Genomic DNA, 24537 nt, shown 5'->3' with positions numbered 1-24537 from the left:
TCGGATCTTGGAACTTCAATAGTAGCAGTTTATGGATCACTTCGGGGATGTACCAGGATTAACGCAGTAACGCAGTTCACCTGACCTCGTCGTCCTCCCAGCTAAACTTCCTCCATGCACTTGCAGTTTTGACAACATCTTTCTATTCCATTACCATACGTTCATTACCATACGTTCAGAGTGTTTTATAGAGTAAAACCGGCCCCCTGCTTTCATATCGACCTATTACTCATTATATTATCCTACACATGTTTTGAATTCTCTGCAACCAGTTTTCAAGGGAACAAAGTGGATAAGAATTGTTGAAAATATTAGATTTCAAGAGAAAACTTCTTCCAAAGCTACATTTGCTAGTTTTTAAATCAAGCTGAGTTCTCTCTATGGCATGACAGCGTAATATTCACGCTTGGCGCCCGAGTGTCAGAGCCTGACTTGGGGACTGTGGAAATAGTAATAGTATTGTATTAGGGAGCCATTCTCTAACTAGATCGCTTCAAAAATTCAAATGGAAGTTCTTTCTTCATACGGCCTAAACGCCTCCTGCAATTAATTCCTCTAGCTATGTTCTATGCCCTCCACACCGTTCACGTCTGCAACTCAATAGCATCCTCATCAAACCCACGAATCATTAATCCGCTAGGCTTAAACTTGTCCCCGCGCTTCGAGTAACAGCTCTGCGAATGCATGACGAGAATTCTGAAAGGCCCAGTTACCGCCTCTTCGTTTTCCCATTCTTCCTCCTGTTCCGCACCAGAGCCGGTGACAGAATCATGCTCACCATGCTCATCACCATCCACCGAGTCATTAGAGAAGGGAGCGGATGGAAGACCTAAATCAGCCCAAAATGTAACCTCAGGCCACTCATCAGCAATCCACACGACCAAATCATAGATGAATCCCATCGTTGTTGTTCCTTTCCCTCCTCCCTCCAAGCTCGTGGCTCTTCCCATAAACTTCTCCTTCACGACACAAACCTCGTAATCATTGCCTCCACAGCCGCACCCACCATCCATCTCCACGGTTCCGATCATTCTGGCAGGCTGCACAGGATACATTCTTCGCCAGCTCGCTTCCTCTCTCAAAACTTTAGCTCGTCGAGCTTCATCAACAAACCATGGCTCCGAGCACATCGGCCAGAGAGGTTGACAATTTTCTGTCCCGTCCCCTGCTTCAGGATGCGTGAAGAAGAGTGGCAAAAAGGAGGATAGGAGGGTATTGATTTTCAGTACTGGGCCGCCTTGTTGGTCTTGTGACTCCGACGATGTGGGCTTGAAGAACAGTTTTTGTTGCAGAGCCGGAGAGGATGAGATTGTGCTTGCCCATTTTGGGCTGACGAGGTGTGAGAGAAAGATCGCGCATGGAAAGGTGCGTCAAGATGGCTTCAACGAGCTCGGGAATGGCAAAGACGCGTGTTGTGGCTGAAATTGTTGTTGAATTTTGAGCATTGGCTGCAGGGGAAATATTGATTGGAGTCATCTTCGCTGTCCTCCAAAAGACACCGAGATGCGACGCTGCGAGTATGCCTGAAGCCTAGGCTGCGCAAAATGATTGTTTGGTATTATGACTGCCTCGATCGCCTTCATAGAAAATTGAAGAGAAAGAGAACTGAGTCTAATGGCAGGTGTCACAGATGCCTCGAGAATGCTTTATATGCCCAGGTAAGGTATCCCCTTAACTGCCAGAAACACACATCTACAGTGCACAGCGCTGAAGCGAGGCGCTTAAAATCTGGTAGTTACCTGCACGACAGGGCACGTGCACCAAATCTGAGCCCCGTAAAAAGTGTGTTCTGAATAGCAGTTAAGGGGATAGGAAAGCGTTGGTGACTCGGTGAGTCATGCGGCACTCTTCGGTTACCGTTAACCGAGTCAAATAAATTAATGTTCATATTGCTCTACTTTGAGCTCATTTTTACGGATACAACAATTTCCAATTGTTTCTATAACTAATTTTTCATGGGAAGCGACTCGAGTTTCTGCTTCGAGGTGTCCTTGCTTAAGAAGCATGTGAGCGACTCGTGATACAATTCGACCCGCTTTTCGAATTGTTGCTGAACTCGCTTACTTCAGGCACCACAACACAGCCTCACTCTCACTTCGGCGACCTCGATTTTTATCCTACAACCACAAAATACAGTTTTATTCAAACATCCATCCAATCCTTATTCTGCTACAGATGTCTCTCCTCACCCTCCCCACCGAGCTCCTCCTCCAAATCGCTTCCTACCTCCCAACACCCGCAATAAACAACCTCCTTCAAGCCAGCACTTACCTTCCGATACTCTTCACATCCACTCTCTACCACCCCAATATCACACTCCACCCAAGATAAAACCCAAAACTCCCCATCAACTGGGCGGCCCGCCGTCTACCACCTCGATGCCTCACGCTCATGCATATTTGGTCCTCAAACACCTTGCTTTCCTACCTCCGGACCCTTCCTCTCTCAACAATTGAGCGGGTTGATTCAGACGGACGAACTCTATTGCAACACGCAATTGATCAAAAGAATAACGCCGTGGTAGATATCCTGCTAGAGAAACAACCGGACATCAATCGTGAAGATAAACTAGGCAGAAGCTATCTCAGCCATGCAATTCGCACCCTAAATGTCACCGCAGCACAGAAACTCATAGATTTTGGTGCAGAAATTGAGAACTCGTGCTACATGGACTTACCCCTCTCCTGTCTCTCAGTCAGCTACGGCAGCTTTCGTCTCGCTCATTGTGTAATCTCAGGATTGCAGAAACAAAAACAAGCTCGGGGACGGCCTCTTTTCCTACCTTCCACTCATTCATATTCAGGCTCCGAATCCTCGGAACACATTCTTCCACCACGCCATCTACGCTGGCAACGACTCCACCATCTCCTTCCTCCTCTCCCTCGGCGCCCCAGTTTCTACAGTTGATGCCAAGAACAACACACCACTCATGCTCGCGATCCAATCCGGCAGCGACGCCATCACCAACCTCCTCCTCGACTCTCTTCCTTCTAGTGCCTCTGCTCTCGCCATTCTCGCCAAAAACACAGACTCAGAAACACCCCTCCACTTCCTCTCAGACCGCACTCCCCACCTCTCACCATCCACAATCCAGCGCCTCGTCTCCCTAACCCTCTCATTCGGCGGTTCCAGCGAGATCTCCCACCCATGACTCTCCGACAAAGCAACTCCGCTCCCCCTCTCCGCCTCACGCGCCCACTCAATAGCTGTGCAAATCCTCCTCTCTGCAGGCGCATCTCCCCTACCAATTGACACCAATGGCCTCACACCTCTCCATTGCGCTTTGGAAACTAACGTTGGTCATCAAACATCCACTAAATTCCCCTCTGCGATAATCAATCAGAAGTATCAAGACCAGCAATTAACAATCCAAGCCCTGATTGAAGCCATGTCTCTCCTTGACACAGCGGATACCTTCCTCTCTCGCGGAGACTCCTTCATTCTAAGGATCTGGCAAGGCACCGCTCTCCATTTCGCCGCACGAGCATGCAGCTTACATGCAGTAAACCTTCTTCTCACCGCAGGAACAGACGTACTAGCAGGTGACGCAGCAGGCAGAACACCATTGGAGTGTGCTTTACCGATCTGTAATTCTCGACTACCACCAAGGTTTGAATTCGGGAAGCATAAACAGGATGTTGCGAGGACGAGGAGCAAGGAGGAATGTGAGGAGGTTTGCTTGGTTCTTTCTCGGGCGATGCGAGAGAGGGGTTTGATTTCTCGAAGAAGTTGAGGGGGATTAGAGGGTATAGAGCTCCGGAGAGTAGCTGGTTGGAAGTTCTTGTTGTGGTAGGGATGGAGAGGTTGGAATATTTCATTAGGGGGTGTTTGAGTGGCAGTGAAGTGGAGAAATTGAATGGTTGGTATTAAATCTTGCTCTTGCCATTAATATAATGTAGGTACTTGAGTTCAATATAAACCAGGAGCACTGTCGTATCTCAGCCCGAACATTTCGGCTGTGTTCGCTTACGCCGTAGCAGTGTTTACTCGCAACCCAACAGTCTTTGTGAAGTCGTCTACCAATCAACTGGCATTAGTCACAAATCGCAGAGAGATGCCTTTGTAATCCCATAAGTCCCTTTATAAAAACTTCTAATATATGTTTCAATATCTCTATCTCAATCTACAAGAAAGAAATCCCCAGCCTCGCCACCCCCAAGCTTCGGCGTATCTGCAACTATCCCGTGCACATGAATAGAAGCCCAACGTACAACAGCCTCCCCATTCAAAGACTCAATCGTTCCAGCACATTCTCCCCAAAATACAATTCGAGGACCTCTTGTGGAGCCGACATACCGACCGACTTTACCGTATGCAGAAGAGCAGCCCGAATCGTAGAGACTTGGTGAGGTGGGCAGAAAGTGCTGTTTGTCTGCAACGCTTTGCAACGTGTTCCGGCGACAAGACAGGGCATTAGGTATTGACCAGGTGATGACAATGAACTTGGATTTTTAGTTACCCAGCTTCTCCCGAGCTCCCAGGCTGGCAGATTTCATTCCGAATGGCAGAAAGCTCGAGTAATCATATGTAGTACCTATGCAATTATATGTGAAATCGATCTCTATAAAGGTTAGATTATGAGATGAGGATTAAGAGTCAGTCTTTGATGGATCTGACGTCTAGTGCTTTCTGACTTCAAGTCAATGTATCTACAATGGTAATCCCGCAACGCCCGCTAACTTCAAACTTTCTCAAATCTCCTTTGTATAAACACACGCCCTCTCCCTGCCCTCTATCCCCTCACAAGCATCTCTCAAATTGTTGCCTCTGGATCAAAGTCCTCCCTCCACTCACAAGATAAGCACAAGAACCAACAACAAAACCAGCACAAGAATCAGCACCCCAATACAGCAACTACTCAACCCATCCTCGTTCCTCCTAACCACCTCCCCCATCCTCTTCATCCCTGTCTGCAGTCTGCCCCCCACACGATCCGCCAACCCATCCACAACCTCCAGCATCTCAGCCTGCTCTTCCAGCTCCCGTCCCATATGATCAGCTTGTTGTCTGAGATTCCCAACTGTGCGGAATACCCCGTCGAGATCCCGGTCTTGTTCGGCCATCATGTGCAGTTGTTGCTGGTGTTCAAATTCCGCGTTGTAGTCTGGCTCTTCCTCCCGAAAGGCATTTCCATCTCCATTTGTACTCCCACTGCCATTCCTATTGGCATAGCCCCCACTCCCAGTTTTGGCCAACTCCTCCCTCATATCCTCGACCTCGCCCCCAACCTCATCCACTAACCTCTTCCTTCTACTCACCTCCTCGATCTCCAAGCCGTATTTATACGGATCGCTCTGCACTGCTTTCACACTCTCGACTAGATCCGCGAGGTCTTCTGCTAGAGAGGAGAGCGCGGATGTGAGGTCTGCTTGCGCGGAGAGGAGTTCGGGGGAGGGCGTGCCGGATGAGGTGGGGAGGGAGCGGATGCGGAGGTAGGATGTGAAGAGGGGGCGGGTGGTGGAGAGGGCGGAGAGGACGTCGCTAGAAGAGATGTTAGTTCTGTCTGTTGCACAGAGATGATTGGAGGGGAAATGGAAGAGGAGGAGGCGTACGCTTGGACTTGGAGGAAGGGGTCTTCTTCTTGCGTTGAGGACATCATGGCTGCGGATAGCTTCCTAGCAGCTCAATTCCACCCCTCAAATAGAATCCCAGTTCCCTTCTTCGACAAATATTTCCTTAAATCGATATCCCAGTCTCGTCCGATCCAAATCAAGCCCACCTTCTCATCAACCCACGTTGTCAACAACCTCGTCTCGTGTCGCACCGCACAACTCAACGCAGCTCGCGGACTCGGGTCGACTCCCTATCTCTCGCGAAGCAATCGATCGAGATGAGGTGTAGACTCTCCGCAGTAAAGGTGTCCTGTACTGTCCTGTCCTACCGCGTGGATTTATGCTGTGAGACCTGAGCGGCTGCGGAGACACTTGTATCACTCTGTGCGAGCTGGCGGTCCTGGACCGGGTAGTCGGGCTGGACGGACACGCGGACTCAGCTGCGGATGCCTCGTGGGGAGATGTCGCTGGCCGGATCGCGTGGTAGAGCTGGGAAGGGCACTTATGCTGTGTATGAGACGAAGTATTGGGTGTGGAGGGAGAGGAGGGGGTGTTCGTGCTGTGCTTAGGTTGCCGATGCAGCTGCTCTGTGACGGGCTGATAAGCGTCTTGTTGAGTATTGCTGGATGTATTGATTACTGGCCGCAACGACTGACTGAAGTTTGGAAGGGCTATTCTATGGTTGTTGTTGTCTGTCGAATCATTGGAAGTGCAATGGATAGATAGATAATGTGTTTGGTTGGAGTTGTTATCCTGCCAGATATGACCGGTCATAAGAGACAAGGCTGCTGCAGGGCTGAGGATGGGAGCTCGAATCCTGGCTGCGAGGGGTGGGGTGGGGAAGGCATGAGGCAGCGAAGCTAAGATAGAGTACTGTACGTACCAAATGACTTCTGCTTATTTGTTTGTACGAAGCAAAGACCTTTGTGAAGAATGTAAATTTTCCCAGAGAAACGTTTACCTCAAAGAGCTGAGACTTATTAGTTAGTGTCTTAATCAGGTCGATAGTAACTGTAAAACTGTTCTGTTAACAGCAGACATCACATACAGTTTTTGGGTGCTCTGCTCTGCTCTGCTCTGCTCTGCTTGGCATTCGCTTCGTCCTGCCCTGCCCAGTCGACCGCCAGCGTCCAGAACTGCAACACCGGACATTCGACTCCCACCTCATCCTCTCCTCTCCTCTCCTCTCCTCTCCTCTCCTCTCACAGCATTTCCAACAGTTAACTTCCAACGCGCCTCTTCCGAATGGCCACCCGCTTCAGCTTTGCCTATGTCAACATGCGCATGCATGCACGTGTACTCCACTCCATCTTTCTGCCTTGTCATATTATTTTGCCTACGGTAGAGTAGAGTCCCTACAACATCCTATCCTATTCCCGGGCCTGACACCGAGTGGCTTTCTGACGCGGCTACAGTATCGGCTGCCTTCGAGTTCTCGCCTCTGATCGCCGCTCCTAGGCAGATTCTCCCCTCTTGATCTGCCTGTCTGCCTACCTCGCCTCCTACAGCACCAACTCATGTCATGTCCTGCAGTAGTTCGCACCGGTGCCTGGCAGATATCAGTCAGCAGGTCCACTGGAAATCCAAGTAGACCAAGAATTATTGGACTGATGAGACATAAACATATCTTCTTTGCCCATGCCTATCTTCATCTGTTCCACAGACCTGACTCTGCTGTCCTATCCTATCCTTTTACCAAGCATTTGCATTTCTCCTCTAGCTCTGCTTGAGTCATCCTTTGACCTACATACATATCGTATCCTTGCCTTGCCTTGCCTGCATACATAAATACGTCGTGGTACTCTGCGCCCCAGCACATCCAGTGGATTGGTTGGGAGTCGATCGTTCCTTCCCTTTCATTCGCCTGTGGCAAATCTTGCATGTACAAAAACGCACGCCTACATACAAGTTCGCTGTATCGCCAAGAATTTTCCATTCCGAAAGGACTGAAATATTCCTGACCGTCTTTTGAGTTTAAATATATATTTCATATTTTTCGCTCAATATCCTACCTGAACAAGCGCTTGTATTGTGGGTATACTTGCAGTCGTCACCAGATATCCTCAGCAAGGTTCGCGAGACACATGTCAAGAATCGCCTTGCAACGCCGGCCATTAAGCATTGAACAAACAGAACGTCGCCTGATAGGCCAACAAATTTCCAAGCATGAGGCAGAAATTACCACTCAACACAATAATGCAATCCGCTTTTCCCCAATCCAACTCAAACTCCACAGGATCCGACTCCATACCCGCGTTCTCACCCACCACAATTCTAGAAACATTCGTCCCAGGCTACGGACCCATTCATAAGTTTCTCCTCTACTCCTTTGGCTTCGACGTCACGATCGTTGTCTCTCTAGGCGTTGGTCTCTTCTTAAGCGCCCGAATCTTCCGCTCAATATGGGCCGTCCTGTACGCCATCCTAAGCAGTAACTACATGTCCGAGATCACTGTCAGCAGCAATGATGAGATCCACGCACACCTGATAGCCTTCCTCGCGAACCAATACAGGATCAACTCGTCTCGTCGCCTCATGGCTGACACGCCATCGAAAAGCGCATGGGAGCTTGACAGCGAGGATACTGAGAAGGACGAGACCACGTTGGATGCCGAAGGCAACATCAAATGGCTCAACTTCTCCAACCAGGAAGCTAAGTCACAACCGAGATTTACGCCGGCTATTGGGTCTCACAATTTCTGGCACAAAGGGACGTATTTCCAATTACGACGCAAAGAAGTCTCGATGTTTGATGAGCTGGGAGGTGGAGCAACAGCTTTCAAGGATAAGGAGTTGTTGACTCTGTCGTGTTTTGGCCGATCGACTGAACCGATCAAGAAGCTGATTCAGCACGCAAAAGCGCATTACCATTTGGGTCACAACGCCAAGACTGTTATCAAGCGTCCTGCTCCAAAAGACATGCGTCGATTTGGAGGTAGAGGCAGCTGGGTCAAGATCGCAGAGCGTCCGTGCCGTCCAATGAAGACCGTTGTATTGGACGAGGAGCGCAAGCTGGATGTCTTGTCCGATATCAACGAGTACTTGAACCCAGCTACAGCACGTTGGTACGCGAACCGTGGTATCCCTTACCGCCGCGGCTACCTGTTCTACGGACCTCCCGGTACAGGCAAAACTTCACTCACTTTCGCGTTAGCAGGTGTCTTCGGCCTCGACATCCATGTTGTCTCGCTTCTAGAACCAACATTAACCGAAGAAGAATTGGGAATGCTCTTCACCAATCTACCAGCCCGCTGTATCGTTCTTCTTGAAGATATCGACACGGCAGGCCTCATCCGTGAACCATCGGAAGAAGAGAAGAATGGTAGCCAAGCAGCTGGAAACCCAGGAGACAATGATTGGAATGTGGTGAATTTGACGAAAGCATTGAAAAATGCCAATCGATTGTCCGAAGAGGAGAAGAAGAAGGGGATTTCTCTCTCGGGGCTTTTGAATATTATTGATGGTAAGTCTGCGTCACATTTTTCTTTGGCATCCTAAGATTCCTTTCACTTTTGAACATGATGCTAACATCTCCAGGCGTCGCATCCCACGAAGGCAGAGTCCTAGTAATGACAACCAATCACCCCGAAAAGCTTGACGAAGCACTCATCCGCCCCGGCCGAGTCGACCACCAAGTAGCATTCGGCAACGCCACACAGACCCAAATCAAAGAGCTTTTCGAAAGAATGTACACCAACGACTTACCTCGCACGAAACTCATTATATCTAATCCTACCGTATCTCCAGCTCATAATGAGTCAGAGTCTCAACCTCAGTCATCATCACCGTCAAGTGCACTGTCCCCTCCTTCCACCGCCACCTCCACCTCTACCTCGATCAGCGCCACCGACAGCACAACAGATTCCGTCCCTACTCCTCCAGCCACACCAATTTCACCATCCCCCAATTACCAACCGCCTTTATCCACTCCCGCATCATCTTCGCCACCTAAATCCTCCCCCTCATCAAAAGCCCCACAACCCACTCCCCTTACAGACGCTGAACTCCAGTCCATCGCCTCGCTCTTCTCTCTCGAGATCCCAGACAATGCATTCAGCCCCGCCGAGATCCAAGGCTTCCTCCTCAAGCGGAAGACGGATCCGAGGAAGGCGCTGGCCGAGGTCAGGAGTTGGGTGGAGGGTGTGACAGAGCAGAGAAGAAGAGGAGTAAAAGTTGTTGGTGGAGGTGTGCAGTAGTGGTGTGCAAAGTAGGGAGGGTGGGGGTTAGGATGAGGTGTCATAGCAGTGAGGAGAAATTGACGTCCGTGATTGATCAAGACGGATAAATTAGCAAGAAATTGTCTAGAGGGAAGAGCCCGGGGGGTAAGTCTAATACTTGGAGAAACAATACACGAAATAAGGCAAAGTAACGATTTGACGAAGGCCAGGTCACGAGAGGAGAGGGGCGGTGGTTTTCTAACGTTTGCTCTGGCTTAGGGAAAATACTTTCTATTAATGGGAAAAAGAATGGATTCTGGAATAACAGCACAACAAAGAATAGCGTGGGTAATTTGGAAATAGATTGAACTGGATTGGAACAGGCATGACGGACGGAAACAGGATGGGCCAACAGAGTTTGGCTGAATAGTGGTTAGTAATTTGGTAGGGAGACAGGTACGGGTAAGGGATCTGCATGGTATGGTTTTCTAGTGTATTTGAGTTGCATTATGAACGTATGCCTTTAATTTTCAACATCTTGAATTCTAAACATGAAATGATGAAGATATAGAAAACGAGTCAAGGTTTTGGGGCACTGCAGATAGTTATAAAAAATTCCTGGCATTTTTATTATGAAGCTAACATCTGGGTATCCGCAGGTGTCTCATAATCATAGGAGTAGGAATTAAACTCAAGGCCCTGCTTTATCGATCCCTGCAAGACGTATCATGCTCCCAGGAATCGGATACTGCCAATTTCCCAACCCATTCGCTGTCTGATATCCTCTAGCAAGGGAGCCACGGGTGTAGCATACAGTATGTCAGATGTCCGGTTGTCGTGAAGCTCCAGCACGCATGTCATCGATTACACTTTCAATCGTTACACTTTGAGGAGAAAGGACCGGCGATATCTCCTCGAGTATCGGTTTTGGGATTGGGATTTTGATTTGTGGCACACATTGACGAAGATTCTCCTACTCGATCATTATTAGACTAAGTACGTACAATCGATTTTGACGAATATGCACTTAACTTCCAGCCCACTCCGATTCAATACACGAATTGAATTGAGCGCAACAACAACGTCTCTTGCGCTGTCGAGACTGAGCCCATCCTTTGGAAAGGACAGCTAAAACGGCGTCATAAAGGGCTTGTATGACCAAATCTCTGATCGGTGCTGGTAGCCATATATCGTACATGGAGCTCCGCAAATTGCGGAAACGATTGGAGTATTGTCAACAGCTTTGGCAGGACCTTGTTGTTATCCCCTTAACTGCGTCACGCACGCACATTCTTTCCAGGCTACACTGCCTGAAGCGGCTCGCTAAATTTGATTGTCGCGGGGCCTTTAGCGCATAGACACCTTGAATTCTGGTGACTTTCGCTTAATTTGTGTCTTGCTACAGGGCATGCCTACAGGCTGTGCGGCGAATCGCAGTTAAGTAGATAGACGTTACCGAATTCAGGATCAGTCATGACGTCCAGATGTCGACGTGGAGGGTAGCCAGCCAGTGTTGTTGTGCTCAAGTAGACATCTTGTGCTATTGATAGCGCGTACCTCCAAGAAAGAATGTGCGTATTGTCGTCTTTGCTCTGTACCTAGTCTCGAAAACTCGGGGGAGGGTGGTGTCAGCTTCGCTACTCGTGCTTATACGATGGTTGATGGAGACCGTCACGAGGACTTGGCAAGGGGGTTTGCAGCCATGGGTGTTTGCAGCCATTGCAACTTCGAAGGGGTTGTAAGTGCTGGCACGATTCGAGGACATTTCGAGGTCTTGTGAGAGTCCGCCTGTCCGCTGTTGTTCCTTCTGTGTTCTTTCCCTGGAGTTAATTGCCAGCCAGAAACACGCTTTGACAGGGCACACTAAGTTAGTGCTGAGGCGACACGCTAAATATTCTACAGTAATTTACATTACCTAGTGCTGCCTATCTGAAAAGGAACGTGCACTACCTACCTAGCTTTAGGCCATAAAAAAGGAGTGTTCGTGTTATTGGTTTGCTTTGTTGATATTGCGAGTGAAATGAATCATATATCAATCAATGCCGCATGTGATCGCGCTGAGACAACTGATACCAAAGCCTACCTTATTGGAAGCCTGAGGCGAAATGTCGTCAAGGTGATCGGGCTATGACGGAAAAGCTAGCTGCTCCTGGATATAGTGGCCATCGCTAAACAATATTCACCTGTCTTTACACCTCGCTCTTCATCTTCATGCTCATCACCAGCATTTGGTTCTGAGGAGCCGTCCTTCCAATTCATTACCACATTCAGCGCCGTTTCATCCTTTACAATTTCGTCACACACTATAAAGAGCTCTGTTTCACTTTAAAAAAGCTCCATGAGACAGAGCCATATATGCACATGCCCTAACAGAATAACGGTCCCAGGCATGCTTATTGTCACAAGCAGTTCTGGTCCGTGCACCACCGCACAAAGACTCGTAAATCATTCCTTGACATGCAAGCGTGAAATGGGCTTTTCGACAAGTCTTTGCAAGTGCGAGATCAACATTGGACAGTCTAGAATGTTTATCCCAAGCCTGCTGGTAATAAAGACTTTGTTTTCAAGCTCGCGTAGGTTCTCCGTTACAACATTGAAAACGCGCCATGTCCGTACCCGGTGCGACAATCCATTCACATCTCCACTCTTGTCAATGCATCCTCTTCACGTGACTAATCCACCAAACAGCACCAATGCAAACCTCAGCAGCCTGCCTGTTCCCGTCGGGTACCTTCCTTACTTGGAACATCATATCAGCCTTACCAGGTCTCCACCCATCCCATCTCATTGCAAGCCCTACCTTAGGTATGTACCTATCCGAAAACCCGCCTACCCAGTTCAATCCTGCTAAAACCCAGAAACCTCCACCACGTATCAGCCTTCCTTCTATCCCTCCATCTGTTCAACTTACGTCTTCTTTCTTCTGCATTCAGTGTTGTGTTGCTTCTCGTTCTCAATACCAAAATTACCCGCGGGACAGAACGATCTCAGCTTTATTAAAGTAAAAATCACTTTACTTCCAATACAGCATCTCTTAATGCTATCCCCCCAACTGCCGTATCAAACACACCACACCTGTGGCGAATCCCTGTTAATTAAGCGACGAACGCCGAAATGTGAATACTTTGTTGTCGTCTAGGCAACCTTAGCGCTTCGCTTCAGGGCCGTGCCCTGGAAAAGTGTGTTTACGGCAATTGAAGGGATTTGATAGCTCTAAGCAACACTTATTACGCCGACACATGTTGTGCTCTTCTATGCTTAGAGATGTGGCCCATACATTTAAATTCCAAGAACTCCCACTATCAATGAATCTCCATCCTTCAATTTCCTTCAGATCACAACCGGACAAGTTAAGTAGAGAACACACCAGCAAGAAACAGGCTCTATCCCCCATAAACATTAGCTATATCATCACATGTCAAAGAAACACGAATGTAAAAGAAAACCACAGCGAGCGGTGCCCTAATATGGCAGTCCCGGCGCGCCATCGGAGATACTAATGTCGAAAAGCCATGTAGAGGTTAAACCATCCAACCAAGGTCTCGATGAGCTCGATGAATGCTAGAGCTACGAATGTTTGAGCAGTCTTGGAGGTGTCTGCGAATGTCGCGACGAGGCCTTTCATTACCCTGGGGGTCGCTCGTACCTGCTGAGCATAGGACCATACCTGTATTGGTAAGTTAGCGTGAATCTCCAAGCCGTTACTCAGTCAATATAAAGACGAGGAGAATGCAATGTCCAGTGGGAGTAACCCGGGGAATGGTTTCCTTCGCTTCTTTGCATGAGGAAGTGTGAATTGAAGAATCAAGCTGTACCTGTGACGACACCAAAGTTATTTGCCCCAATGGCAATAAACGCGTTTCCCATAAGTAGCAAGGCCAGGCGGCCCCTTAGTAATGGCTATGTACGCGATCAGGCTGTTTTGATCCCTGCTTACACCCCCCCCCCCCCCCCCCCCCCCCTGTCAGTTCTGGTTCTCTCACAGAAGATATATAAGCTGGTGGTTTCTCCTTTCAAGCTTTTTTGATACCTCAAATAGCTCGAGATTGTCCGCCTTATCCCACACCTGGGATGCGAATACAATTGGAGCTCACGCGTAGGACTGCTCATACAATGCTTCCATACAATCTCTTCAAAGGAGGCTGTCGCCGACCAATCTTCATCAAGAAAAGTTTACCTTGCAACCTTCTCCAAAGAAATGGTCGCAGAGGCATGCACGGTGCTTCAATGCCGATCCTTCGAAAGCAGATTGACAGCGGTCTAGGTAAGTGCACTCAATCTATGTCTGTCCCATAACATATGTTTTGTGATGTCTCGCTTATTCTATATTGCAGAAAACATTGAAGAAGAAGAACTGTATCGATATACTCGACATCGGTGGCTATACAACGAGTCTGAGCAACTTGCAAATCGGTACCGCAAGTTCAATATCTCCAACCTCGTCGAGGTCTCAGTGAATGCTGCTGGTAATGGTGCCAAATCATGTAAGAACCGGTTTGATTGAACCACGACCCCCAGAACGTGAATATCCCGAAGAAAATCGACGCTAACTTCTGAGCATCAGGTGTGGAAATCATCAAATGTGTCGAAGGTCAAAGAAACAAGGCTATGATCATGAAGATGGACAATGGAACGGAAGTTGTAGCAAAGCTTCCTCATCCTAATGCGGGTCCTGCTTTCTATACTACTTCTTCTGAAGTTGCTACCCGAAGTTTTGTACGTTGCTGTCCACTCTTACTCTCACTCCACGTCTAACAGTATGAGTCCAGCTACGTGAAGTTGTGAAGTTCCCCATACCAAAGGTCCTTTCGTACTCGGCCGATGGTGATAATTCAGTAGGTGCTGAATATATTATCGAGGAGAAAGCAGTAGGAGAGCCATTAGAGAAGTTCTGGCCTCGGTGGGACATGGAATCCAAGCGCAACCTTGTGACACAACTCGTCGATTTAGAGACAGACCTTACAGCTGTGACATTCAAAGAGCATGGCTGCATCTATTTCAAGAAGGATCTCAAGGACAAAGGTGTTGATGCTTCTACTTTGCAAGGCAGCTTTACGCCCCTCGAGGCAAAGGCATTTGTTGGTATCGAATCCGATCGTTGGGCCATGGGGCCGTTGACGGAACCAAGATTGTGGCAAGGTGAAAGAGAAAAGATGGCGTTACAGCGAGGTCCTTGTAAGTCCTTCCGGCATCATTGAAGTTTGAAGAGTGTACATACTTATTGATATAGGGAGTGATCCACTGTCGTACATGAGATCTATTGCAGAGAACGAATTAGAGTGGATGGTACTCCACGGAAAGGCCCAAATAAAGCCTTACGACAGACTCGGAGACCCAGAGTATGAGGATTATGATTTTGTTTTGCGGGCATTTCTCAGAGCTTGGCCGAAACTCGATACTAGACCTTTCCCAACTTCACTCTCTCATCCAGATCTCGGCCTGAGCAACGTATACGTCGACCCGTATACAAAGAAAATCACATGCATTACTGGTTGGCAGTCAGCTTCGGCGTCTGAGCCCTTCTTCCAAAGTGAGCTTCCAAGCATGCTTGTCCAATATGGTTCTTGGTTTAGCAGACACGAAAAGCTCGCTGCTGCGGCAAGAAATAACGATTTTACCCCTTACCTAGCCGATCATTACAGAAACATCAAAAGCGTCAAGAACGAAGAGCATTGGGCCGCAGTCAATATTCAGAACCGCTCACTCTTATACGACCCTGTGTCTCTTATCCCTGGTGCTCTAAGCCGCAACGATGTCTTCCCTCTTCAGCGCGTCATGGTCGACATAGGTGCTCACTGGGACATGATCACAGCCGCTCCCTGCCCTTGTTGTGTCGCAGCGACTAAGGGTGTACGAAAGCAAATAGCGAGATCAGGCGAATTCCATGATTTGGCGGTTGCTTATGCAGAAGCATGTCATAACGAAGGAAAAATCCTAAAGGGTGGAATTGTCCGTGCAGAAGACTTCTCCGTGGTAGAACGAGAGAATCGCGAGGCCGTGGAAGCGTTGGTTGGTGAATTCCAGAGAGAAGGTACAAGACGTTGGTTGGAACGGCTTTGGCGTCACATATTCCAACGAGAGATGAATTAAAGTCAGCTGCCAAGCAGTCTTAATTAGCCTATCAATGAGGGGTGACTTAATTTGTCACAATTGGGGGGCCTCGTTGGGTCCTAGAACAGGTGAGATATGGGAATACTCACCAGATCATCCCCAGACAGGTAGAAAACAAACTCTACTCAGATACATGAATACAAAAGCAGTTGCCATTTGACTTTGTACCCACCCATAGCTTTCCGTGACTTTCCTTGATTTACTCCTCCACTTGTACACAATACGTGTACATCTTGATGTTCTCAGACAAATGAAGAAGCACTATTTGTTGAGCTTCCCAAGAGACCCCTCGTAGCCAGTGACCATACATGTATTCGTTATCGCCCTGAAATCATTCAACTCTCCACCTCGTCCTTATCTGATGTCTCGTTCAAGCTTTCCACCAACTCATTTGCCCTTCCGGCCCTTGTCTTCCGCCGGCGTGTGTCTTTCCGCAGCCTTCTCCCCATCAACTCCCTCTCGCCACAGATCTTCTCGGAAGGCTTTCATGTCGAAAGCTTTTCCCGTCATGAATCTAAACTTCTCGCCAATCGGGACATTATTCCTTCTGCCTGGGCCGTTCTTCTTGATCATATTCTTGGCAGCTCGGGCCGTTGGTCGGCTGAGAATAAAGATGCGAGCAGAGGCCATGTTGGGGTTTTGGAGATCTTTGTAGATGGCCAAGCGATGGTTGTTTGTCTTGATGTAGGCGTGTTTTTGCATCTCGTCCGGGCCGAATTTTAGATTTCTGAGCTTATCCTCGCTTTGCTGAGCCTTCTGACACAATTCTTCGACCATGGCCTTGTTGTTTGGTGGCTGGGATGAGAGAGGGGAGGTTCTGGAGAGGTGTCGTTTCGCGCCAAGTCCGAGAGTACCAACAAGTTGAGTCAAGGTCTTGCTGAAAGCCATGTTGTTTTGTGAGCTGACTTGTCGATGCAGAAGTGGAAAGACAGTGTAGTTGGGGAGACCTGAGCTTTATGAGAATGCATTGGAGTGGACGTCATGCTTTGAGAGCCTAGCTTCGCATCTCTGCATTCATGATCTAGTGGGAACTGGCAGTCTCTTTCAAACGCTATGAAGAGAGCGTTGGTATATCGTGGCAATCCTATGGAAGCGTTTGGCGGCTACTAACATGTTCTTGCTTCGCGTCACAAAGAAATGGCAAATATCAAGCAACTTCGCGCAAAAGTGTACCACTTCTGGTACCTCCCCCACTCAGCCAACAAAGAAAGCGCTTGGAACTCTCGGGCAACTGCATCATGAGTTTCAAATCTCTCGATCATTCCCCATCCCTTGTCGATTTCTGAGCTTTGATTTCCCAATCGTCCCCACTTTTTATAGCTACTTGCATGTAGCCGGTAAATAACTTCTTATCTGTACAGGATAAGTTAATCAAAACGACATGAAGCTATTCTTGAGCCGAAACTTGTAGGAAGTTAGTACGATATAGTTTATGATGTATGAAGAAGTCCTGGATTTGGTGGTTTTTGTCACCTCTCAAGCGAGACGCATGTTTATTTAATCATTCGCCACCAGCACCAAATCTCCATCTTTTCTCTTATCCCCTCAACTGCTGTATCAAACACACTCTTTCCAGGGAGGACATAGCTTGTAGCGAGACCCTATGATTAAGCGAAGAACACTAAAATCAGAATGCTGCGTTGTCGTCTAGGCAGCCTCAGCGCCTAGCGCCAGCGCTGTACCCTGGAAAAGTATGTTTTCAGCAGGTGAGGGGTTAGACTGGATGTTCCCTTCGAATGCTTATTCTTGATTGCAGCTCCTATGCCCAGAAGTATCGCTATGATTTTACTCTTGGAATTGAGCTAGAAAAGGCTTGATTACTCTCGCCAAAGAGATTGATCGAGCTAGAGGGGCTTTAGTATGTACTATTAGGATTCTGGTGCGAGCTTTTCACGCCTGAGCCACCCTAATGGGATTTGCTCAGGACGCAAAGGTGACAGAAGACCCGTGTCTTTCACGCCAATGGATTTCCTTGAACTTGAGCGAAGCATTAATCTTCCGCTCCAAGCTCTGATCTTAGTAATGGAAATTCCTTCTCAAAGGGAGCCGGAGCTCTGACTCTCGCTGGGACCCTCCCACTTCTCCATCCAACTTGCATCCACTCCGGTGGCTCCGGGGCACAGATCTATGGAGGCAGATCCGGATTTAAGACATTATTGGAGTGGCTCTGTCATTTATTCAAGGGTGCGAAATGATAACTACACGTCAATTTAAAGGTTTGAGAGTTCCATACCGCATGCAGTAAGTAAGTGATGAACACTGCATGAGGCAATTATTGGAGCCTTGCTCTTGTGGCATTTAAGATTTGAGGATCCAAAGCTTCTTTGGAGGCAGCCAGATAGCACAGAATGCTGGGGTGGGCTTGGGAGGTGGGGGTGGTGGTCATCATCTGGCGTCAGCAAGTTCCCGTCCCGTCATGTCATGACACGACCCGTTCCGTCCAGGACAGTAAAGTAACCCGACCCATCCAAATCCGAGACTGCAAATCGACCTGATTATTAGTACAGTCCTGTCGGAAGTGGAGACTGCCCTTCAGCTTTTCACTGTCTGTTTGACATTGTTTTCTTCTTATCGCTTAACTCATCATCCGTGGGCAGGCCACTGAGCATTCATCGTACGTGGCGGGAGCTAGGTGCCTCGTGAACTGACTGCAGCAGGTGCTTACCTTAATCGTTCTGTCGCATTGAGAATAATACAAAATTCTAACCTATCCAACAAACGCCGCTCGATGCGATAACCCCCACTGCGTTGATACTGAGCATTTTACTCAGCCTGTGGTAAGCGAAGCCTACCTGGACCCAGCGGATAAATGTCTCGTATGCCAATTCGGGATCCAGGACGGGCTGTATTGCGTGCCCACCTGTTCCAGCTTGTTCCAACCTTTGCCCCTTGCCCACCACCGTATACCTCAATCCGATTCGAGTAGATCAGCGGTTATTGACACCCCCATTTCATCCCACATCCGGCATTCGTTCAGGCCAGACTGCTATGCCTTGCGGCGGCTCACATACACTCTATACATTCCAGACTCTTGCCTGTAGGTGTATTTATTTCGCGGTCTGATCGACAGATCTTCTCCATGATCGTCACATTATAATCGGTCAGTATCATTATTTGGGTCGTTCTATTCGGCTGCGGGATCCAGCAGATGTTAGCTAGAATCCATCAGCAGTGCTCGGCAGTCCGAATTACTTGCGATGAGTCAAAGCTTATTAATATGTTGAATACTTGGTATAATTCCGTCCTTGACCCAGTTGGTTGCCCCCGCCGTTGAAGAAATCCAACTTCGCCAATGAAGTAACCCCGTCCACCACAAACAAAGCTTCTTTCCAAGTCTGCTTTCCACGAAGCTGTCAACCCGAACTGCCTATGGAAAATTCGCTTTCCCACTTGGCTTTAATTTGAGTTTTCAACCCCAATTACCACCTTGAAGGTTCGAAGCGCCTGATTGTACATGACCTCAGTAGTGCCATGCTTACTTGTGCTAGGAAACTTGCTATTCGGTGAACAGCCTCATGTGCTGCTCGCGCTCTGTATTGCGCCTTGTGGGTAGAATATGCAATCACTCATTAATACCTAACTGGTACTTCAGGTACCTCACTCTTCTTTATCCTAGCTGGCGATTGATCACCCGTGCCAATAATGGAAAAGGTTGAGCGTCATCGACCGAAGAGTTCTCTCTTGAAGAAGCTTCCGCCTGAAGTGTTCAACATGATTGCACACTACTTGAACATCAAGGATCTTTTTGTGTTATGGGGGCAGCCCTTACCTTCTCCTCAATTCAGTCAAATTATTGGATTCCTATGGTATCCACCTTGACAACCAAGTCAAGACTCGTCGCCTTCAATGGGGTGCTACGGATTTCGGATGTTTCGATCGCCAATCCCAACTTTGTCTGTGTCATTCCTTGTCCAAAGTACTGCATACAGAAAATGGGTTATATCCCCGACAAGTTACAGCTTCTGAACAGTCATTTTTCTTCTTGTATATGCTTCCGTTGTTTCCTTACCTAGAGACCATCCAGTTAGGGCCGGTGAACTCGTCTCGGATCTTTGACGGGGGTTCATTTGGTGTTTTTGTTCGTTTACTCCATGCTATGAAGCAACATCCAAACGCCAAATCCAAAATTCGCTGTATCAAACTCTATGAGAGCGCCCTGATACGGATACCCAGATGTCTTAGTTTCGACTTTAAGCACACGTGCTCGAGCATCCGAAGCCTGCAGGTAGTTTTAGCGAATCCTGCAAGTGCCGACGACCACGAACCGTGTCTACGGAGGGTTTTGGTGTGTCTTTCTCAGCTGGAAACAATTCACGTCGAGATTCGGCGGGACACCATCGGTCTCACGGAAGTCTTCCCCAGACTCGCGTTCAAGAACTTGCGGACTCTTTTCCTCGGCGGAATTGATGCCAGCGTGCAAGAGATGTTAGATCTTGTTGACAGACAGGAACAGCTGCAAGTTCTGACTCTGGACTCTGTACGGCTCGACTCCCGCTTCTTGACATCTGAGTATGGGTGCTTGAGGTCGCTCGTAGCAGGTCTGAATGGTCAGATTCTGGAACAACCTCTGGATTCACAGCCCTTTCAGCTTCGCCTGTCAATGGGGATACAACAAGCCGGATGGGCGTTGGCAACAGATGAACGGAACAACCCACAACGAGGAAATTGTCGCGAAATTGTGACTTCTGACAAGTTGTTGTGCTTCTTGCATTCCTGACCTGCGATGTATCCTATGGCCAACCTCCATGTGCAGGTAATTGGGAATGCCTCTTTTTGTGCTGGATGTTACTTTCAATAGCTTTCATGGGTTTGGGAAGTTTGCATTCGTACGGGGCCCCGCGGGTGGGGGACCCCATCCGCTGGGGACTCGCGGATTTTTTTGGAATCGATTAAAGGGTCATGAGGCCATAAGGCACACACACACCTACTATCACCCTTGTCAGACCTCTGCTTAAGGCACACACGCTGTTTTATTAAGCGAGAATACCCCTCTAAAACCAGTTTCCTTCTAGAAATATACCAAATATTAAGATATTAATATTAATTTAATATCTATACAAATATTATTATAAGACTTTTATAATTCTAATGAAATTAAATACTTGAATTTTTATTATAGTTTTGCTACTAAATAATTCTTCAAAGTTTACAGCTGAGTTCATTTCTCTAAGTCAGCTTCAAGTTATCTCGCTTGTGACAGGTTAAAGCAGCTAGGCAGCGTTTTAGTGTAGCTATTTCTTATTTGGATGCAACTATTCCTCATTTGTGTGTGTGCCTTATGGCCTCATGACCCTTTAATCGATTCTATTTTTTTGATACCCCCCGCGGGGAGCTTATCCCCTCAACTGCCGTATCAAACACACCTGTAGCGAGACCCTGTAATTAAGCGAAGAACGCCGAAATGTGAATACTTTGTTGTCGTCTAGGCAGCCTTGGCGCCTCGCTTTAGCGCTGTGCCCTGGAAAAGTGTGTTTTCAGCAGTTAAGGGGATACATCTTTATATAAGGTAAGAAATGCTTAATTTATGTCCAATAATGAAATATTCATCTAAGCCATACAAGAAGTATGGAAGCTTATCCTTGCAAAGCACCAAAAAAGGCACCGTGGATCACCCGCGAGGGGCGGGGGACGGGGGGAGCGAAAAATCCCCGCCCCTTGTCGCAGTCTAGACATGCAACATCAAGGTGGGTCCCTATGTACTATGAGCTCTGCTGTGAGTTCAATTGTATCGGATCGAGATATAACAAATGTTGGTAATTGCATTACTGGAGACGCTAAAATAATATTTTATGCAATGCTCTTAGGCGAAGTCTGGCTCTGATGGCTAAGCATTCTCTATTTTGTCTCTCTGGTAAGTCTATCAACCCCTAAATTCATCCTCATTATTGCACCTCTGAAGCATCCCACACAACATAACAGTTACGGTCCGAGATATGCTGGGAGTGCCTTCGGCCGAAATAACAAACAGAAACCAATCACCAGGAATGAGAATCCCGGTATCCGCAGGCAAAGCTAGAGTATACACACTCCCGACTTTTCGAATATCATCTAACGGAACTCGTCTCTGATCTGTATTAACCGAATGGGTATTCGTGCCAACTCTCACAAAGGAGAATTCGACGCCTGGCTGATCATCCGTAAGAGTGAGCATCAAGCTTCCTCCAGGACGAACAAAGTACCCGTTGAAATCAACGTTAGTGGACAGAGTTGCGATCTCTGGTCTTTTGGCTTCACTTCCGTCCTCATTGAACAGATAGGGTGGTGAGAAAATTTCGGCATCTGGATGGTCAGATCCTTGTTTTGCACACTTGCCGTCAGGCCGGCACAAGCCACCACCAGCACTAAAAACACGGCCATCAGGTAGGAGGATGGCGGTTGAGTGATAATTCCGAGGGATCTTCATCGCGGCTAGCTCTCGAAATGTCTTGGTCACCGGGTCGAAAAGTTCGGGAACGAAGACGGAGCGCTCATCCGTGAACGACTTGGAGTATGTTTGGCCACCTGTAACGAGAACGGTCCCATCGGGTAGGATAACAGCGTTGGAAAATGCTCGCCCTTGAGCAAGGTCGGGCAGTCGTTCAACTGTAGGTGGCGTACCGGGTTCGTCGATAGTCATAAGGAAGGCTTTCTTGTTAGGAGTACTGCGATCATAACTTGGAGTACCGGCGGCAGTAAGTATTTTCCCCCTTAACGCGTCGTACATAGCGAATATCCCGCACATAGCATCCTCGGTATCGCGAGTCCCAACAGGCTGCACTCGTCCCGATCCAGACCCCCAATACCAGTTCATCTGTTTGCTCGGCCCGGCTTGGAAAACCGATTCGTTACGCCAGCTGAAGAACCATTGGTGGTTATCTCTCTTGTCTTCTACCTCGTCTTGTGTCAATGAAGGTTGCACAAAAGCATCAGGTAATAGTGTCCACGTATTTGCAACCGAGTCGTAAACTTCCCCATCTCTGATACCGACAGGCCCATCCCACGAACCACCAAGCGTAAAAATTCTCCCATCTGATAAAGTTGCCGATGACTGATATCCTCTAGCGACTTGCAAGTTAGGCCCCGCGGTAAAGTTGTTAGTTTTGGGATCATATATGGTAGTGCGATTCGCATCTGTCCCACCAGATATTACCACTCTACCGTCCTGTAGCGTACTGATCCCAGGACAGAACATCTCATGGTTGGTGTTAGTAATATTTCGATGAGAAACTGCCCCGGTCTCAATGTCATACTCTGCAAACTGCGTGCGTCCCTTGGCACCTCCAAACCACAGCGGCTCAAAAGCAGAGAATGCTAACAAACGAGTGATTCTAGGTTTTTCAGACACTAGGAAAACAGCAACTGGGATGACAGGAAACTTGATAACGTCACTCCATTGCCCAGTGACTCTTCTCTCTGCAGGATCTGGTGGCGGGCCAGAGCTAATCCTGATAACCGAATCGACCTTCTTCGAGGGTTTCGTGACAGTCAAAACAACCTTTCGATAGGCGAAGTTGAACACTTTTTCCCATGACGACCCAATACATGATGGTCGACGCGAGCAATCTTCGGCAAGCTGCTCCATGCTTTTCATGTTACCTTCAATTGTGTCGTCACCTCCTGGCATGTCGGTGCCCAAGCAAACAGCAAATTGGTACTGGTTTCTAGTTGTGATGATTCTGGAGGCAGGTAGTCCCCCAGCGCAGACATTTGGGAGACTAGTGGCGTTCCCTGAGACGATAGAGGGTGTCGCATTTAAGGTGCCTTTCGAAAGTGTCGTGCTCCGGGTTGAGGTGGCGCTTGTTGATAGGGTGGCGCTGCTCCATGGGGAAACATATTGAGCAATCACCGAGAAAATAAAAGTCAGTAGAAGCAGGGTTTGGGAAACAAACATTATCGCAATCGCATTATGGGCAAGTCCTTGGCTGCTGTGCAGAAATCAAAGGGAAGCAAAAGATTCATCGATGACGCCGTCTGAGAACACCGCAGAGCCGCAAAGTAGACAAAAAGGGGTCTTCGTCCTAAAAACTTGCTAGGCTAGTACACAAGCAATTGTAGCATAGCCGAGGAACATCTTGAGCCAATTAGTTCTATTGTATGGGGATACTTGGCGCCTTGCAAGAGTCAGATAGGTGTAGTCTCATGCACTATTGAGAGCGGACTTCTGGGTCTAGACAAGGTAAGCGATAGTTTGGAGGGCTCGGGACAAAACTCACCAATCATCTGCCAGTGCGGCCCAGCCGAAGAGAGATCTGGGCTTGCAACAATCCACACAGTCGAGACAGTCCAAATGGTGCATCGCTTACTTTGCTTTGCTACGACGGCTGTTGAAGTTGAGAACTCGAGATTCTGAGAACGGTTTCGAATATAAATATGAAAGGGGAGGGGGGACCACATGAATTGGCATAGGTACTGTACCTTCCAGACTCGAAAGGATGCGGGGTCGGGAAGCAAGTCAGCGAGCGAATCGGTTGCCGTGAATTATTTCCAGGTTCCTTTTTACTGTAAACGATCAATGGCGCTCGCTAGTCAACCCCGGCTACAGTACCGAGATCAACACGTCCCGTCCCACAAGAACTGGCCGCGCTCCAAATGTTTTCCAAGGTTTGCTGCAGAATGCTTCTTGATCCCAATAAATGAAATGAAGGCAGGAGCAACTTGTAATCTCGTCAAAAATTGTTTCTTGAGCATTCTTGGACCAACTTTCACTTCGCTCCCTAGCTGCACTTACCCAGTCGAGC

The 24537-nt window shown here is 48.1% G+C and overlaps 9 protein-coding genes across 9 annotated transcripts; 5 read left to right on the top strand and 4 right to left on the bottom strand.

Moving 5' to 3' along the window:
* Positions 1 to 584: 584 nt before the first annotated feature.
* On the bottom strand, positions 585 to 1031 carry ONS95_008802 (uncharacterized protein; the record flags this gene model as incomplete). Its single annotated transcript, XM_058502355.1, has 1 exon — positions 585 to 1031. One exon carries the CDS (start codon positions 1029 to 1031, stop codon positions 585 to 587), a length of 447 nt encoding a protein of 148 aa, XP_058361283.1.
* Positions 1032 to 2391: 1360 nt separating this feature from the next.
* On the top strand, positions 2392 to 3151 carry ONS95_008801 (uncharacterized protein; the record flags this gene model as incomplete). The annotated part of the gene is made up of 2 exons (XM_058502354.1): positions 2392 to 2694; positions 2804 to 3151. 2 exons carry the CDS (start codon positions 2392 to 2394, stop codon positions 3149 to 3151), a joined length of 651 nt encoding a protein of 216 aa, XP_058361282.1.
* A 1639-nt stretch (positions 3152 to 4790) lies between these two features.
* Positions 4791 to 5599, bottom strand: ONS95_008800 (uncharacterized protein; the record flags this gene model as incomplete). Its single annotated transcript, XM_058502353.1, has 2 exons — positions 4791 to 5481; positions 5553 to 5599. The coding sequence occupies 2 exons, from the start codon at positions 5597 to 5599 to the stop codon at positions 4791 to 4793; spliced, it is 738 nt and encodes a 245-aa protein (XP_058361281.1).
* A 1120-nt stretch (positions 5600 to 6719) lies between these two features.
* Positions 6720 to 11735, top strand: ONS95_008799 (uncharacterized protein). Its single transcript, XM_058502352.1, has 3 exons — positions 6720 to 6898; positions 6968 to 9015; positions 9090 to 11735. Exons 2-3 carry the CDS (start codon positions 7719 to 7721, stop codon positions 9746 to 9748), a joined length of 1956 nt encoding a protein of 651 aa, XP_058361280.1. The 5' UTR covers positions 6720 to 6898; positions 6968 to 7718; the 3' UTR covers positions 9749 to 11735.
* A 479-nt stretch (positions 11736 to 12214) lies between these two features.
* Positions 12215 to 12775, top strand: ONS95_008798 (uncharacterized protein). The gene is made up of 2 exons (XM_058502351.1): positions 12215 to 12328; positions 12398 to 12775. The coding sequence occupies exons 1-2, from the start codon at positions 12316 to 12318 to the stop codon at positions 12712 to 12714; spliced, it is 330 nt and encodes a 109-aa protein (XP_058361279.1). The 5' UTR covers positions 12215 to 12315; the 3' UTR covers positions 12715 to 12775.
* Positions 12776 to 13757: 982 nt separating this feature from the next.
* On the top strand, positions 13758 to 15973 carry AIM9_4 (Phosphotransferase enzyme). The gene is made up of 5 exons (XM_058502350.1): positions 13758 to 13973; positions 14044 to 14193; positions 14274 to 14425; positions 14479 to 14884; positions 14940 to 15973. Exons 1-5 carry the CDS (start codon positions 13781 to 13783, stop codon positions 15797 to 15799), a joined length of 1761 nt encoding a protein of 586 aa, XP_058361278.1. The 5' UTR covers positions 13758 to 13780; the 3' UTR covers positions 15800 to 15973.
* A 20-nt stretch (positions 15974 to 15993) lies between these two features.
* Positions 15994 to 17048, bottom strand: ONS95_008796 (uncharacterized protein). Its single transcript, XM_058502349.1, has one exon. The coding sequence runs from the start codon at positions 16706 to 16708 to the stop codon at positions 16208 to 16210; it is 501 nt and encodes a 166-aa protein (XP_058361277.1). The 5' UTR covers positions 16709 to 17048; the 3' UTR covers positions 15994 to 16207.
* A 1481-nt stretch (positions 17049 to 18529) lies between these two features.
* Positions 18530 to 20537, top strand: ONS95_008795 (uncharacterized protein; the record flags this gene model as incomplete). Its single annotated transcript, XM_058502348.1, has 3 exons — positions 18530 to 19253; positions 19309 to 19412; positions 19472 to 20537. Exon 3 carries the CDS (start codon positions 19809 to 19811, stop codon positions 20535 to 20537), a length of 729 nt encoding a protein of 242 aa, XP_058361276.1. The 5' UTR covers positions 18530 to 19253; positions 19309 to 19412; positions 19472 to 19808.
* Positions 20538 to 21554: 1017 nt separating this feature from the next.
* Positions 21555 to 24228, bottom strand: ONS95_008794 (uncharacterized protein). Its single transcript, XM_058502347.1, has 2 exons — positions 24013 to 24228; positions 21555 to 23966 (listed from the first exon to the last, which is right to left on the bottom strand). Exon 2 carries the CDS (start codon positions 23688 to 23690, stop codon positions 21681 to 21683), a length of 2010 nt encoding a protein of 669 aa, XP_058361275.1. The 5' UTR covers positions 23691 to 23966; positions 24013 to 24228; the 3' UTR covers positions 21555 to 21680.
* Positions 24229 to 24537: the final 309 nt, after the last annotated feature.

The sequence above is a fragment of the Cadophora gregata genome (assembly GCF_030347475.1).
Source record: "Cadophora gregata isolate MNR1 chromosome Unknown scaffold_3, whole genome shotgun sequence".
Classification (NCBI taxonomy): Eukaryota; Fungi; Ascomycota; class Leotiomycetes; order Helotiales; family Ploettnerulaceae; genus Cadophora; species Cadophora gregata.
This window is presented reverse-complemented; position numbering and strand designations above follow the sequence as displayed.